At 46.4% G+C, this 17,236-nt stretch overlaps 1 protein-coding gene across 2 annotated transcripts in view; it reads right to left on the reverse strand.

The window, feature by feature from the left end:
• Positions 1-5,092: 5,092 nt before the first annotated feature.
• Positions 5,093-17,236, reverse strand: part of LOC306919535 (F-box and WD repeat domain containing protein 10B-like) — a 42,548-nt gene continuing 30,404 nt past the window's right edge. For both annotated transcript variants that reach the window (XM_079532298.1, XM_079532299.1), the window contains 8 exons: positions 14,643-14,764; positions 14,279-14,433; positions 13,744-13,886; positions 11,704-11,853; positions 9,559-9,878; positions 7,608-8,000; positions 6,432-6,734; positions 5,093-6,156 (listed from right to left, as the gene is read on the reverse strand). In XM_079532298.1, the coding sequence (XP_079388424.1) occupies positions 5,849-6,156; positions 6,432-6,734; positions 7,608-8,000; positions 9,559-9,878; positions 11,704-11,853; positions 13,744-13,886; positions 14,279-14,433; positions 14,643-14,764 (1,894 nt within the window). In that variant the 3' untranslated portion in view covers positions 5,093-5,848. The remainder of the gene's footprint in view (positions 6,157-6,431; positions 6,735-7,607; positions 8,001-9,558; positions 9,879-11,703; positions 11,854-13,743; positions 13,887-14,278; positions 14,434-14,642; positions 14,765-17,236) is intronic.

Raw genomic sequence — 17,236 nt, forward strand, 5'->3', positions numbered from 1 at the left:
CATTGGACAGACCTGATGAACTGCATGTCTTGGACTTAAATCCTAGTCTTAAGACGTTGTGCAAACTAGTGGTTATTCAGCACAATCTGAAGCAGTCTGGACTCCCACACAACATCAGGTGGGAACTGGCAGCCATGACTAACAGCAGCAACAGGAAGTAGGAAATACTGTTCCTGAAGAAACAGGGTGGGCTCGAGGAGCTATAAGAACAGCAGACAATGGATATCCAAGCTAATTCATGCCTCTGGACTTGAATTAACACCAGAGGCACTCCACCTCCTGCTTCATCACACCACTCTGCCACCATCATCAGGACAAATATGTATGTATTTGGGGTAGGAGTCGCCGCCTGCAACAACATCCTCAAAGTGTTTGACACAGAGACCAACCTCTGGCTGAGAACACCTTCTGCACAGCTTCTTCCTGAAGAACGCTGGGGTCATTCAGCCTTTACCTACAATGGAGAGCTGTACATATTTGGTGGTCGCAAAGGGTACCAGAACTTCACTGATCTGGAAATTCAGTCCAGAGACCCTCTGGAAGAAAGTTGAGCCCAGAGGGAAGGGCCCATGTTCAACAAATAGGTTGGTTAGCCGATTTGCTCGTCTACATATAGGTCAGGTTATTGGCTGTTGTTCAAGGTGGGTGGGCCCACTGGGCTGTGTGAGGTCAGGTTATTGGCTGTTGTTCAAGGTGGGTGGGCCCACTGGGCTGTGTGAGGTCAGGTTATTGGCTGTTGTTCAAGGTGGGTGGGCCCACTGGGCTGTGTGAGGTCAGGTTATTGGCTGTTGTTCAAGGTGGGTGGGCCCACTGGGCTGTGTGAGGTCAGGTGGAGAGGTGATTCTGGTGGAATAAAAGACGTACGTCCGCCATCCAGCATTGCTTTGTTTTCATTCTGCATGCATAGCGCGTCAGGTGGTTAGACAAAAAAAAGGTAAAAACACTGAAATACACACTGGAACTGGCAAATTCTCTTACCCATTTGCTTACTATGTGGGTCAACAAACACAAAATAATGTGTTTGTTACTGCCTGGCTGTAACTCTGGGGAAATACGCGCACGCACAAAGATTTACGCGTGCATGTGAAGGGGGGTCCTTCAAGCTTCAGTGCCCAGGGGCCCTCAGAGTGTTAATCCGGCCCTGTATATATATATATATATATATATATATATATATATATATATATATACACACACATTTCGGCCGTTTGATCTACAAGCAATGCGAAACACCGTGAATACAGCACGATGCTTAAGTAAAACAGGCAAGTATTTTTTTCTCCACCACTGCAAATACGGGATCCTCCCACGCCCGTCTCGTATGGCGTGAAAGGCCTCGACGCTGAAGCGCCTGCAGCGAGGCCTCGGACCGGACCTGCCAAATAGGAACCATTCTCTCTTTCCCTTTCTTACTGTATTTAATGTACCTGTGCACAAGACAACAGCCCATTCAGGACGGGAAACCCTTTTGGTGTTTTAATCCATTTAGGCGAAGAAAAAAAAAACGAGTGCCGCGCTATGAGCTTGTAGATCTTCTGCTATTCTTGAAAATGTGGGGGGGGGGGGGGGGGGTCCCTGGAACTACATATTTTCATATGGCGGTCCGCAGCCAAATAAAGACAATTGTGGGGGTCCTTGACATGAACAAGGTTGAGCACCACTGACATAGGATTTAGAAGCCTTTTAAAAAAAAAAATCAGCCTCAGGTCTAAAACGGGATGAAGTACAACGTCAAACTTCGAACCTCAGGCACAATCAGGAGGTCAAAGGTCGGCGTGGCGCATGACAGAAAGGGGGAGAAATGTAATTTCTTTGAACCGTGCGTCGAACCGCGATGCTAAACCCCAGGCTAATAAGCAGACGCAGATCGGCATGAGACGACGTGAAAGGGTTGGGTCATAATCGCGCGATCGCCCTCATTGTCGGCCTTCCTCGATCCACCCCAACCCCCCCCCCCCCCCCCCCCAAATCAGTCTTTCACTATGAAGGTATAGGGGAGGCAACCTCTGCTCGCCTCTTACTTCTTTGTACTATGTGCTGCCGCCCAGCTGTTGTGTGTGCATGTGTGCGTGCGTGCATGTGTGTGCGTGTGTTGCTTCTGCGGTTTGAAGGAGGCGGAGAAGACCCCTTCCTCTTACCCCCTGATCTCCAAACCTCCAACGTCTTAATGATGCCCTGGAGGCACATGGAGGGGCCGGAGGGCAGGTGGCAGGGCGAGAGAGCAGAGAGGACCTCTCTCTCTCTGGATGGACGGATGGGGACAAACCCCCTCTTGCTCCGAGGACCTCACGCACATAGTCTTTGAAGTGCCAAACAGGCCTTAAGACTAAAGGTTTACAGAGTGGATTTGTTTGTAAGGGCCAGGGGGGATTCAAAGAGGATTTTGAATCCACAAAGCCATGGGGCTCAGGTTTCGGGGCCCACAAAGATTTCCTGTTTGCAGTGAGTTGGTATGTCCGTCCGTCCGTCTGTCTGACATATTGAGTAGTGTTTGAGAACAACAACAAAGAAGCCCATGTGAAACGATAATAAGACGAGCGATTTGAGGGAATAGGAGTTGTTAATTAGCTTGTGTTCAGGTTTTTTAAGCATTAATATTATACGTTAGCTATTGAAAAATAGCAGATCTACGAGCTTGTAGATCTGCTACTTTTTTGAAAGATCGTGAAAATGTGTCGCAAATCTTTGAATATATATATATATTCTTTCAGAGCGAACGTTTTTAACTGAAACAGTTTCTGGGGGGGTACCTGATAATTTTGAGAGGTTGGCGGACAATTACACATATAATTCTGGGACTCCTTGACATGAAATAGTTTGAGAACCACTGACATAGAAACATAGAAAGTAGAAGTTCTCAGGTCTACCCCTTTTGGTGTTAGCATTATGTTATGCTTTAGCTATTGAAAAATAGCAGATCTACAAGCTCGTAGCGCGCCACCGAGTGGCGCGCTACGAGCTTGTAGGTCTGCTATTTTTGAAAAGTCGAAGAACGACTGACATGGAAACGTAGCTTTTTCAGAAAACTGTCAGGATGTAGAAGACATTTTTAGAATCTGATCTCAGGTCTAAATGGGTTAAGAGAGGACAAGGTGCTGTGGTAATAGTGGTGTGATATAGAATAAGGTTGTTTGGTGTTAGTTCAGTGACAGCTATGTCAGTGCTCACATCCCTGTTAGTGGGAAGCAGCTATGTCAGTGCTCACATCCCTGTTAGTGGGAAGCAGCTTTCTGCCCCCCGCCCCCTTCGACTGTGAGCCCAACACGTGTCATAGATGATACAATACTGACCCCTAGTGGAATGTTTTACATATAGCCACTGAAAGTGTTTCTTTTCAGGAAATGGGTGGGGGGAAATAAACCCGTGTTGTTTCAATGCAGTGCATGGTTCACAAACATTTTTCGTGCCAAGGAAGGACCCCCAAATTGACACTCCATTTGGTTCCTAACTATCCATCATAGCTGGGGGGATCCCCAGGAACTCTCTGGAGGACCCCGGGACCCCCAGCTGGGGTCCTTCCAGTATTGTTTTTGGCAGCAAATTTTGGTTTTAGTTTTAGTCACTTGAATAGTTTTCATTTTGTTTTAGTCCCATGTCAGTCACCTGGAATGTTTTAGTGTTAGTCTAGTTTTAGTCGACTAAATGTCATAAGATTTTAGTCGACTAAAATGTATTTTGTCGGGCCTTGATGCTGTTGTAATGACTGATTTTACGATCTACAAGCTCGCAACGCGTTGTGAGCTTGTAGATCTGATATTTTCAGCATGCAACCAAGTGTAAAATGACTTATACTGTATCTCTTGTCCACTAGTCCCTTCCTAACATTTTAGTCTAGTTTTTATTTGTTGACGATATTGTCAGTATATTTATTTAGTCTTAGTATCCATTTAGTTTTTGTCAATGGAAAAAGGTAGTCGACGAACATTTTTCGTCTTAGTTTTAGTCGACGAAAACACTGGGTCCTTCAGGGAGCCAACCGTATTAACAATTGGCTTGTGCGACAGCGTTCTATATTGCACAAGGAGGTCAAGGCATTCATGGATTAAAATAAACCTAAAACGTAGAAATATGGAGATAAGAGGTTTCTGCCTGACAGTGACGACAATTTAAGAATTAAAACAATTCACAGGACACCAAATAAAAAGTAGTGTATGTTTTTTGTATTGTTCATTGTTTTGCACATTATTGTTGCTCACTTATTATAAAGCATTAGACTCTGACGGAGATATTTCATGAATTCACTGCCACATAACACGTGCATGCACACACACACACACACACACACACAGCTCTATAAATAGTAATTTAACCCAAGCAGCTCACACAGGGTGAAATGCACGTTCATACAAGATCTGAAGTTCTGCCCGTGTCGTTAACACTGCGCTCCAATGCGTGCCGTGCGTGTGTGTATGTGTGTGCGTTTTGATTGATTGAAAGATTATTCACAGTAGGCCTATGCAGAATGGGTACATTTGAAATGCAAGTCAATACATAAACTGTTACTGTGGACGACACCATGATAAAAGCATTACACTCGTTTACAACAGGGTCAACCATTTTCACCAGGCTTTCCACCTCGGAGGAAAGCCTGGTCTCTGTTCCAAAAGTGCCGTGTGAACCGGTCTGGAGCGGATGATATCGTTACGTCATGTTGTAGTATTGTTTTGTAGTCGACAGGCAGGAACAATCAAACGGAACTTCCTTTTCCCTCAAGTTCCGTTGATTGTTCCTGCCTGTCGACTAAAATACAATACCACAACATGACGTAACGATATCATCTGCTCCCGACCGGATCATATACCCGAAATGAAATGGTGCCCAGGTTATTCAAATCAAATTCAAATCTGATTTATTTCTCAAATCGGATCTTTTGGCCCGACAGCTGTGTGTGTTCGGACTGGCAGCCCAATCAGATTTGAACAACCAAAAGACACATGGAATCTGATTCAGATCTGCTTACTGCGTTCAGACTGTTTCCTGGTTCTCGAAAGAAAGAAAATGGTTATTTTATTGTTAAAGAACATAGATTCAGGCTTCATTCATACTTGCACTGCTGTCACACCCAAAACAGCCGAGCTCACAACAATTCACAATTTAGGCAAATTTAGCAGGTGCTCTAAATCCAGCGTGATTTAAGTAAGCAAGAACAACACAAGGTAATTACATACTACATCAAATTCATAGAAACAGTGATCTAGGTAGGATCATATAAAAGTAAACCAATAACTTAGCATCAGTCTAAACAGTATAATTTATGTAATATATGCATACATGCGTGTGTGTGTGTGTGTGTGTGTGTGTGTGTGTGTGTGTGTGTGTGTGTGTGTGTATAATGGTATAGAGCACCGAAGTCCTGACGTCACTGTCAGTAGAGGGCGCCAGTCCACAGGTTTGTGTACTTTTTATTTGCATTGAAATCCCCATTTGCATATTTAAAAATGTAAAGTTTTGTAACACACTAAATCGTTGTCTTCGTGTAAGTAATCAACTGGGGAAGTTTCATGGTGATAACAACAATCTAATAATAGGTTTTGGCCACTCAATTCATAATTAACGTTCCAATTTTGGAGCTCTGGCTCATGGACTAAGAACCACAAAGAACTGAACCGGTTCCCATTGGGAACCAACTGGTGGAAAAGGGGCCTCTGTGTGTGCTCACACTGCACAACAAGCATGGAATACGGATGTGTATATTACAGGAAACTTTCCAACAAACTCCGGTAAACTCCCGAATTGTACCATCACACCTGTATATTTACCATATATTAACTGTATATGCTGCTAAACTTGAGGTTTACGGGCAAAATACAGTGCCCATAATTGCCCGTTAACTCCTCTTTTCACAGTGTCACAGTGTTCCTGCATGTGAGAGGATGTATTCCTCCAACTGGACGTCGGTGAGGAGCATGAACCCTCCTCCCTGCTCCCTCAACGGGTCCAGAAGGCCCACCTTCCTGGCCGCGGGCTGTGTGCGAGGCCGCGTCTCCTCCCAGTTTGAGCGGGGAGGACTCCGGGGAGGGGTAGGAGGAGGACGGTGTTCTCGGAGACCCGCGTCCCCTCCTCCGGTGCGAGGGCGTGACGTAGCTCGGAGGACATGAGGGCCGGTGGTTGAAGGGACTCCCGTGCCACGCGATGATGTGCTTCTCGCGCTTTCACCTACAGTATATGGATAGGGGAGGGCGCAACGCTTAATCAAAGTCATTGATTCAACTGATTATTTAAAATGTAAATATTCGATAATCGATCATTTAACCCATTTTGGGCAGGAACCCATTTTGGTGTTTTATGATTGGTTTTATGATTGGTGTCATGATTTAGAAGACATTTGTAGAATCGTCCTCGAAATGGGTTAATGAAAATAATAATTGATACTAAAGTAATCCATATAAATAATCGTAAAAAAGGAAATAATTCATAGTTGCAGCCCGTACTGAAGGATCTTGGCGGTTTCTGCAGGGCGCGCGGGGCGTTCTGATTGGGCGTGGTCGTCTCTGGTGGGTCCGGAGGCGGCGGCGGCGGCGGAGGGGGGGAGCCCCAGGCGACTCGCAGCCTGCCGTTGAGCTCCATGTTGAGGCCCGCCTCGTCCATCAGCTGGCCCTGGCGGACGGCGTTGACCCTGAGGGCGATCTGCGGGGTGGTCAGCTCCTTGCGGTGAGGACCTCGCGCCTTCGCCCGCTCGAGCGCCGTGGAGGAGGCGTGACGACTGAGCTCTCCTCCTCCTCCTTGTCCTCTGGCTGTGAAAAGGAGGCACAGTGCAGATTTCTGAAGTGGTTAAGAGGTTCGCGACGACCTCTTGTGGCGTCTGCCCTGAGTTCAGACGGTTAGGTTTGTCTCTTTTTCTTATGGTCACCATTTGGCAGAAACCTCTCGTTTGTACAACAGTGTGAGCTTGTAGATCGTCTATTTTTGCTACTTTAACCCATTTAGGCCTGACGTCAAAAAAAAACTTATGTTTCTGTATCAGTGGTGCTCAATATTTCATGTCAAGGACCCCTAAAATGATATATAATTAGTTAAAATGTTCACTCTGTAATAATATATATTCAAAGATTTGAGGCACATTTTCACGATTTTTCAAAAATAGCAGACCTACAAGCTCATTTACAAACTAAATGAAAACTAAGCAATGATGACTAAAACTAAGACTAAATATGCTGACAATTGCATCAACAAATAAAAACTAGACTAAAATGTTAGAAAGGGACTAGTGGACAAGAGATCCAGTATAAGTCATTTTACACTTGGTTGCATGCTGAAAATAGCAGATCTACAAGCTCACAACACGTTGCTGCGCGACGCGTTGTGAGCTTGTAGATCGGCTATTTTCAGCAAGTGTAAAAACGTCATTACGACGCCATCAAGGCCCACCAAAATACATTTTAGTCGACTAAATCAACTGTAGATTTAGTCAACGAAAAGCCTATGGTATTTAGTCGCTAAAACATTCCAGGTGACTAAAACTGAATGAAAACTATTGAAGACACTATGACTAAAACTAAAATCAAAATTTGCTGCCAAAAACAACTGGTAAACTCGGCCCTATAGCAACCAGACACCACGTGGACCCTATATTGTGATTCTGGTAGTGGGATGTTGAAGTTGCCTACCTGAGCTGATGGTGGTGCAGGGTGGTGTGTGGCTGGTCCTGTTGCTCCGTGGCAGGGACTCCTGCTGGCTCCTCCACCTCCCAGGCCTCCCAGGAGAGAGGGCAGAGGGAGGCCTACCTGAGCTGATGGTGGTGCAGGGTGGTGTGTGGCTGGTCCTGTTGCTCCGTGGCAGGGACTCCTGCTGGCTCCTCCACCTCCCAGGCCTCCCAGGAGAGAGGGCAGAGGGTGGTGTGTGGCTGGTCCTGTTGCTCCGTGGCAGGGACTCCTGCTGGCTCCTCCACCTCCCAGGCCTCCCAGGAGAGAGGGCAGAGGGAGGCCTCGTCACTAATCGTGGCCCCAGGCTGATGTAGGCCTTGTGCCACTTGGAGCTGCTAGACACGGGCCTCTGGGTTACTTGTGGAAAGAGACAACACTTTAGTTATTAAAAACAAATCAACAGGGTGACATTCTGTTCCCAAAATGTGCACGTGAAGCATCCCGTTTGGTTCTGAAAAAAGTTGGTATTGTTACAACTATTAAGGTTGCAACAGTTAATCGAACGATTCGCTTATAAAAGACAAACCATTTGCTTAATATTAAAAAAACGGACACGTCTGAACTGAGTGGTACTGTACAAGCTCTCCTCCCAGGCCTCTGTGTGTGTGTGTGTGTGTGTGTGTGTGTGTGTGTGTGTGTGTGTGTGTGTGTGTGTGTGTGTGTGTGTGTGTGTGTGTTTGTGTGTGTGTGTGTGGCTGCGCAACAGTGCCAGGGGTGTCCCGATCATTAGATTGTTTTCCCCGATCCGATATTTATATTTTATAGAAAACATTTATGCCATATCACAATAGTACAATATCACAATCACAGACAATTTCCAGTCTAATATCATGATATGGATATAATATTGATACTAGGGATGTCCCGATCACGTTTTTTGGCTCCCGATCCGATTCCGATCATTTGAAAACGACGTGATCGGCCCCCGATTTCCGATAACCCGATCCGATCGGGACAACCCTAATCCAGTGGTGTTGTTTCAGCTTTCCGTGCCGAGACAGACACAGAGACAGACACGTACGTACGTAGACATAGGGACACACATTGCTGTCTACAGGAGTGGCTAGCACCACTCAAAAAGACAATCGATAATTCCATAAAAATACTTGATTAGTAATTGATCAGATCTACAAGATCACAACGCTTCATATCACTATGCGTTGTGAGTTTGTAGGTCTGCTATTCTCACCATTTTGGATTTATTTTTATTTTTTAGCTGCCATTTCCGTTCATGGAAATATCTATTAAAATATCTTCACATTGTATTTCCATTTCTGCTAAGCAGCAAGCTATATATTCTTACGGTAGATGATTTTGATTGATATTAGGATAAATTAGCGTGACTGTAAAGGCGAAACGGAAGTGAGGAGGAGGCTTCACTTCCGCTTTATATTTTACTCGTGATCAGAGCTTCCGTTCTCCAGACTGTATGACGGAAGCATTCGAAAATAAGGGCCTTCCTCGGCCCCACCCCTCTCGCATTTGTTTATATTACATATGCCCTTACTGGGCTGCGTTCACACATTCAAGACACCCGTCTTGTGTCTGTCTTGTGTCTTGTGTTTAATGGCCGCTCCAATGCATTTCCAATGGAAGCCCATATGGTTTGACCAAACATTTTGTTTGATGGGGGGGAGGGGGGCAGAACACATCCATCAAAGCTGTGTTCAGACACAAGTCAGGTGTCAGACACAAGGCAAGTGCCTTGAATGCAGCCCAGTAAGGGCATATGTCGACCCCGCCCACTCACCCCTACCCCACCCCCTCCTGGTGTTGCAGCCATCTTGGATCCTAAAACACAATATAAACAAATGGGAGAGGGGTGGGGCCGAGAAAGGCCCTTATTGCGAGAGACAACAGTCTGGGCCACGCGAGACTATTGTCCTAAAAAAGTTAATTACAGTAGAACACTCACGTCCAACTTCTCGCCGCCGCACACCGCCGCCGGACAGGAAACGAACACGGCCGGTCGGCTGAGGAGGAGGCCTCTCCGTTGTCTTGACACCGAGGTCAGAGGTCTTCGGGCTTGGTGGCGACGAGCACGGCCGTGCCCGGGCTGAGACCCCAGGGTGCGGCGGTGACATTCTGAGAGAAGCAAAAGCAGCAGACCTCTCCTCAGCAGACTGGGTGCAGCAGCCCCCGCCGCGCTGACCCCCGTACGGTGACGCTGTGTAGTCCCACTGGACCTTGGCAAACTGGTAGAGCTGTAGTCTGGACGTCGTGTTCACCAGGACACTGAGGAGACGCAGAGGAGGAGGACACGCACGCGTGCGCGCACACGCACACACACACACACGCACACACACACACACACACACACAGATTACAATTCTCAGTCGCCACGACTGATTTCAGTGAATTGGATTCCACATAACTCAGCATGTCTTCTATGAAATCCTACAGAAACTATAGTAAAATACGCACATCACTTTGTGGAGGTGCTGGGTTCAAAAAGTGACATAGGAAAAGAGAAGGGAACCCGCACACTCATATGCTCCAAAAGGTATATTTATTGACGACGTTTCAAGCCAAGGCTCTTCATCTGGTCAAACTCGGAGTTTGACCAGATTGGTCATATTTTGGAGCATATGAGTGTGCGGGTTCCCTTCTCTTTTCCTATGAAATCCTGCCATGTAGCGAAAATAGGCTATCTACAAGCTTTATTTAAGCTCCATTGTTGAAGGAGCACTATCCGCTCCAACGCCTGGCTTTGTGTGTACCCCCTTGACGTCATGTGGCAGCCAATTCTATGGACTTTTTATGTTTACTTTTGTTTGTGCCCCCTGTGACGTCATGTGGCAGCCAATTCTATGGAATCTTTACTATGATGTAGTGGGTGCCCCCAAAGGTGCCCCTCACCTCACATGAGTGTGACACATAATGGTTTAAAGTGCTCATGTTGGCCTAGTATTGACTTATTTTGGGCTTGTTTTCATAGACCTATAGTTTATTATTCCTCTCGCAAAATCTGGCAACATTGCTGACAGTGCAGTGACAGTACGGACTCACTTGAAGTTGTGACAGTGCAGTGACAGTACGGACTCACTTGAAGCCGTGGCAGTGCAGTGACAGTACAGACTCACTTGAAGCTGTGCCAGTGCAGTGACAGTACACTCTGTACTTGAAGCCGTGACAGTGCATAGCCATAGACACTAGAAAGTACGGACTCACTTGAAGCCGTGACACTAGACAGTACAGACTCACTTGAAGCCGTGACAGTGCAGTGACACTAGACAGTATATCCATAGACACTAGACAGTACAGAGTACAGACTCACTTGAAGCTGTGCCAGTGCAGTGACAGTACAGACTCACTTGAAGCCGTGACAGTGCAGTGACAGTACAGACTCACTTGAAGCCGTGACAGTGCATAGCCATAGACACTAGACAGTATGGACTCACTTGAAGCCGTGGCAGTGCAGTGACAGTAGACAGTACAGACTCACTTGAAGCCGTGACAGTGCAGTGACAGTAGACAGTACAGACTCACTTGAAGCCGTGACAGTGCAGTGACACTAGACAGTACAGACTCACTTGAAGCCGTGACAGTGCAGTGACAGTAGACAGTACAGACTCACTTGAAGCCGTGGCAGTGCATAGCCATAGACACTAGACAGTACAGACTCACTTGAAGCCGTGGCAGTGCAGTGACACTAGACAGTACAGACTCACTTGAAGCCGTGGCAGTGCAGTGACACTAGACAGTACAGACTCACTTGAAGCAGTGGCAGTGCAGTGACACTAGACAGTACAGACTCACTTGAAGCCGTGGCAGTGCAGTGACAGTACAGACTCACTTGAAGCCGTGGCAGTGCAGTGACAGTAGACAGTACAGACTCACTTGAAGCCGTGGCAGTGCAGTGACACTAGACAGTACAGACTCACTTGAAGCCGTGGCAGTGCAGTGACAGTACAGACACACTTGAAGCCGTGACAGTGCAGTGACACTAGACAGTACAGACTCACTTGAAGCCGTGGCAGTGCAATGACAGTAGACACTAGACAGTACAGACTCACTTGAAGCCGTGGCAGTGCAGTGACACTAGACAGTACAGACTCACTTGAAGCCGTGGCAGTGCAGTGACAGTACGGGGCTGTATGTTTTCAGGACTCTCAGACAGTCTCCGGTGAGGAAGTGAAAGATGCGGACCTTTCCGTCCATGCAGCCGGTGATGACGCGCAGGAAGCACAGCGTCACGCAGCGCACCTCCCTGAAAAACAAAATGACATTATCCTTATTATCAATGCTGTTAGGTAACCCATTTTGACCTGAGATCAGATTCTAAAAATGTCTTCTACATCCTGACAGTTTTCTGAAAAAGCTATGTTTCTATGTGAGTCGTTCTTCGATTTTTCAAAAATCGGTGGCGCGCTAAGAGCTTGTAGATCTGCTATTTTTCAATAGCTAAAGCATAACATAATGCTAACACCAAAAGGGGTTCCCGCCAAAGATGGGTTAATGACCTCATCGGTTTCAAAATATACAGAAAAGTGTCAAATATATTTGACAATAGCTTGTGGTAGTATTGTTCTTCTTAATTTGGGTGTCTGAAGGTGTTGAGACAGTTTTCTTAAAGCTGCTATAAGCAATAATATGACAACATTTTAATGACCTTTTTTTTCCGTATTCAGACAGCCAGCAATGGGTTAAACGCTCCCAAAAAGAATGTAGTCTATGTGACACATCTAGGGGCCGTAATATCCTTTCAAAGATTTTCCTAGAAGCTTTATCATTGGTCGATTGCCTGTTTTCCTGATTGGTTAGTAATTTTGACCGGGTTTTTTTCCGACCAGTGACAAAGCTTCTATAGGAAATGCAGATTGTGGCCCCTAGATGTGTCACAGAGATGTGTCACATATTTTTTTGGGAGTGTTTTACTCATTGCTTTTGCTTTTTTGTCTGAATACAAAAAAAAAGGTCATTAAGCGAACCGGACGAAGTTCTTCGCCCATTCAATTAGTAATGCCGACGCCCAGGACAAAGATTGATTCAAAGGACGGAGATTATTGATATCAAAACCGATCGCATCGCTCCACAGGCTGGGAGCGTCTGTTGCACAACATTCAATGTTGCGCAACAGTGGGACGTCATCGAAAATGTCCCCCCCCCCCCCCCTGTTCAGCCGACGAGACCAGAAATCTTAAAACGTTAACAACTCTTGATCTAAATCATTCCGTCCAATTCTAAGCAAAGATTATGTGTTTAGACGGCCCACCGCGGTCCCGTCGCTAGTCGCGGTATAATTAATCATACCTCCCGTTGTTGTCGATCGCCTCTAGAGTGTTTTGGCTACATCTAGCTGCTTCAGCCACATCCGGGATAACATCCGGTCCGTCGGTAAAAGTGCTCCGCTGCTATAAATCGCTGGGCGCCATGATTTAATGGATTAAATAACCCCGGGCGTTTGGGGTGTTAAAACTGTTGACATATTATTGCTTATAGCTACTTGAACCCTTTTTGGTGTTTAACCCATTCAGGCCTGACGTCGAAATTAAAAAAAATAAGTTTTCTAAATCATGACACTTTTCGGAAAGATTTGAGGCACATTTTAACGATTTTTCAAAAATAGCAGACCTACAAGTTCATAGCGCGCCACTCGGTGGCGCGCTATGAGCTTGTAGATCTGCTATTTTTCAATAGCTAAATTATAACATAATGTTTAAAACGCTAACGCTAACGTGACATGGATGCGTTCCAGGTCTCAATGGGTTAAAGCATTACGTTATGCTTTAGGTATTGAAAAATAGCAGATCTACAAGCTCATAGCGCGCCACCGAGTGGCGCGCGGCAAACTTGTAGGTCTGCTATTTTTGAAAAATCGTGAAAATGTGCCTCAAATCTTTGAATATACATTCTCTCAGAGTTTCAGTTTTTAACTAAAATCTTTGCTTCTGGGGGGGGGGGGGGGGGGTCCCTGGAACAACATATTTTCAGATGGGGGTCCATCCATCCATGGGGGGCCAATTACATATAATCTTTGGGATCCTGGACATGGAATATTGAGAACCACCGATATAGAAACATGAGGTTTTTCAGAAAAAAAATACATTTTAAAAAGAAAATGTCAGGCCTAAATGGGTTAAGAGGTGGTTCTATTTACTTTGGGTGGATGAAGGTGTTCAGACAGTGCTTGGCATCACAGCTGCTGCTCCAGGCCATCACCTGACCATCACTGTCTCCAGACACAAGGTGCCACTGGTCCACATACAGGCACTTTACTGGCCTCAGGTGGACGTCAATCACCTGTGGGGGGAAAGTAGGTAACGTAAGCGTTGAGAACTACAAACCAGTACTAATAAAGTATTAACCCATTTTGGGCGGGAACCACTTTTGGTGTTTTAAACATTATGTTATAATTTAGCTATTGAAAAATATCAGATCTACAAGCTCAGAGGTCTGCTATTTTTTAAAAATCGTGAAAATATTTATTTCAGAAAACTGGAGGATTTAGAAGATTTTTTTTAAATTTCGAGGTCAGGCCTAAATGGGTTAAATCAATCAAGAAATGGTTCCAAATGTGACGGTTCCTCAATGAGGTTGTGTGTGTGTGTGTGTGTGTGTGTGTGTGTGTGTGTGTGTGTGGGTGTGTGTGTGTGTGGGTGTGTGTGTGTGTGGACTGTGGAGGTCTGTCTCACCCTGAGCAGAGCTCCGTGGTGGAGGTCCCAGGTCTTGATGAGCCCTCGGTCACAGCTGCTGTACACCCGTGGCGCGTGGATCTTCACACATCGGACACAGCTGGCGTGTCTGAACTTCAGCTCCTCACGACACCTCCCCGTCTGGAGGTTCCACACTGAGGAGAAACATCTTAACACAATCGACCCCGGGATTCCTTCAAAATAGGAGCTCTGGGGTGCCGGGAAGACATGGCCGCTTTTACTCTTTCATCCACTGACATATAGAAACATGGGTTTTTCCGAAAACTGTCAGGATTTAGATAGAAGACCCTTTTTAGAATCGTTCCCAGGTCAAAATGGGTTATTAATCAAGCAAGCTGCTGACCTTTGACCTTGCAGTCCTTGGCACCAGAGACCAGCGTGTCGCCCTGTTGGTCCAGACAGGTGATGGTGGACGAGTGACCCGACAGCAGCAACACACACTCCACCGTCCTCAGGTCCCAGCACCTTCACATACAGATACTATTAACACACACTCCACCGTCCTCAGGTCCCAGCACCTTCACATACATATACTATTAACACACACTCCACCGTCCTCAGGTCCCAGCACCTTCACATACAGATACTATTAACACACACTCCACAGTCCTCAGGTCCCAGCACCTTCACATACAGATACTATTAACACACACTTCACCGTCCTCAGGTCCCAGCACCTTCACATACAGATACTATTAATACACACTCCACCGTCCTCAGGTCCCAGCACCTTCACATACAGATACTATTAACACACACTCCACCGTCCTCAGGTCCCAGCACCTTCACATACAGATACTATTAACACACACTCCACCGTCCTCAGGTCCCAGCACCTTCACATACAAATACTATTAACACACACTCCACCGTCCTCAGGTCCCAGCACCTTCACATACAGATACTATTAACACACACTCCACCGTCCTCAGGTCCCAGCACCTTCACATACAGATACTATTAACACACACTTCACCGTCCTCAGGTCCCAGCACCTTCACATACAGATACTATTAACACACACTCCACCGCCCTCAGGTCCCAGCACCTTCACATACAGATACTATTAATACACACTCCACCGTCCTCAGGTCCCAGCACCTTCACATACAGATACTATTAACACACACTTCACCGTCCTCAGGTCCCAGCACCTTCACATACAGATACTATTAACACACACTCCACCGTCCTCAGGTCCCAGCACCTTCACATACAGATACTATTAACACACACTCCACAGTCCTCAGGTCCCAGCACCTTCACATACAAATACTATTAACACACACTCCACCGCCCTCAGGTCCCAGCACCTTCACGTACAGATACTATTAATACACACTCCACCGTCCTCAGGTCCCAGCACCTTCACGTACAGATACTATTAACACACACTCCACCGTCCTCAGGTCCCAGCACCTTCACGTACAGATACTATTAATACACACTCCACCGCCCTCAGGTCCCAGCACCTTCACATACAGATACTATTAACACACACTCCACCGCCCTCAGGTCCCAGCACCTTCACATACAGATACTATTAACACACACTCCACCGTCCTCAGGTCCCAGCACCTTCACATACAGATACTATTAACACACACTCCACCGTCCTCAGGTCCCAGCACCTTCACATACAGATACTATTAACACACACTCCACCGCCCTCAGGTCCCAGCACCTTCACATACAGATACTATTAATACACACTCCACCGCCCTCAGGTCCCAGCACCTTCACATACAGATACTATTAATACACACTCCACCGTCCTCGGGTCCCAGCACCTTCACATACAGATACTATTAACACACACTTCACCGCCCTCAGGTCCCAGCACCTTCACATACAGATACTATTAAAACACACTCCACCGTCCTCAGGTCCCAGCACCTTCACGTACAAATACTATTAACACACACTCCACCGTCCTCGGGTCCCAGCACCTTCACGTACAGATACTATTAACACACACTCCACCGTCCTCAGGTCCCAGCACCTTCACATACAGATACTATTAATACACACTCCACCGCCCTCAGGTCCCAGCACCTTCACATACAGATACTATTAACACACACTCCACCGTCCTCAGGTCCCAGCACCTTCACGTACAAATACTATTAACACACACTCCACCGTCCTCAGGTCCCAGCACCTTCACATACAGATACTATTAATACACACTCCACCGCCCTCAGGTCCCAGCACCTTCACATACAGATACTATTAATACACACTCCACCGCCCTCAGGTCCCAGCACCTTCACATACAGATACTATTAATACACACTCCACCGTCCTCAGGTCCCAGCACCTTCACATACAGATACTATTAATACACACTCCACCGCCCTCAGGTCCCAGCACCTTCACATACAGATACTATTAATACACACTCCACCGTCCTCAGGTCCCAGCACCTTCACATACAGATACTATTAATACACACTCCACCGCCCTCAGGTCCCAGCACCTTCACATACAGATACTATTAATACACACTCCACCGCCCTCAGGTCCCAGCACCTTCACATACAGATACTATTAATACACACTCCACCGCCCTCAGGTCCCAGCACCTTCACATACAGATACTATTAATACACACTCCACCGCCCTCAGGTCCCAGCACCTTCACATACAGATACTATTAATACACACTCCACCGTCCTCAGGACCCAGCACCTTCACGTACAAATACTATTAAAACACACTCCACCGTCCTCAGGTCCCAGCACCTTCACGTACAAATACTATTAATACACACTCCACCGTCCTCGGGTCCCAGCACCTTCACATACAGATACTATTAATACACACTCCACCGCCCTCAGGTCCCAGCACCTTCACATACAGATACTATTAATACACACTCCACCGTCCTCAGGTCCCAGCACCTTCACGTACAAATGTTGTTTTTGTCGACTAAAA

Source organism: Electrona antarctica, assembly GCF_951216825.1.
Source record: "Electrona antarctica genome assembly, contig: scaffold_26, whole genome shotgun sequence".
NCBI lineage: Eukaryota > Metazoa > Chordata > Actinopteri > Myctophiformes > Myctophidae > Electrona > Electrona antarctica.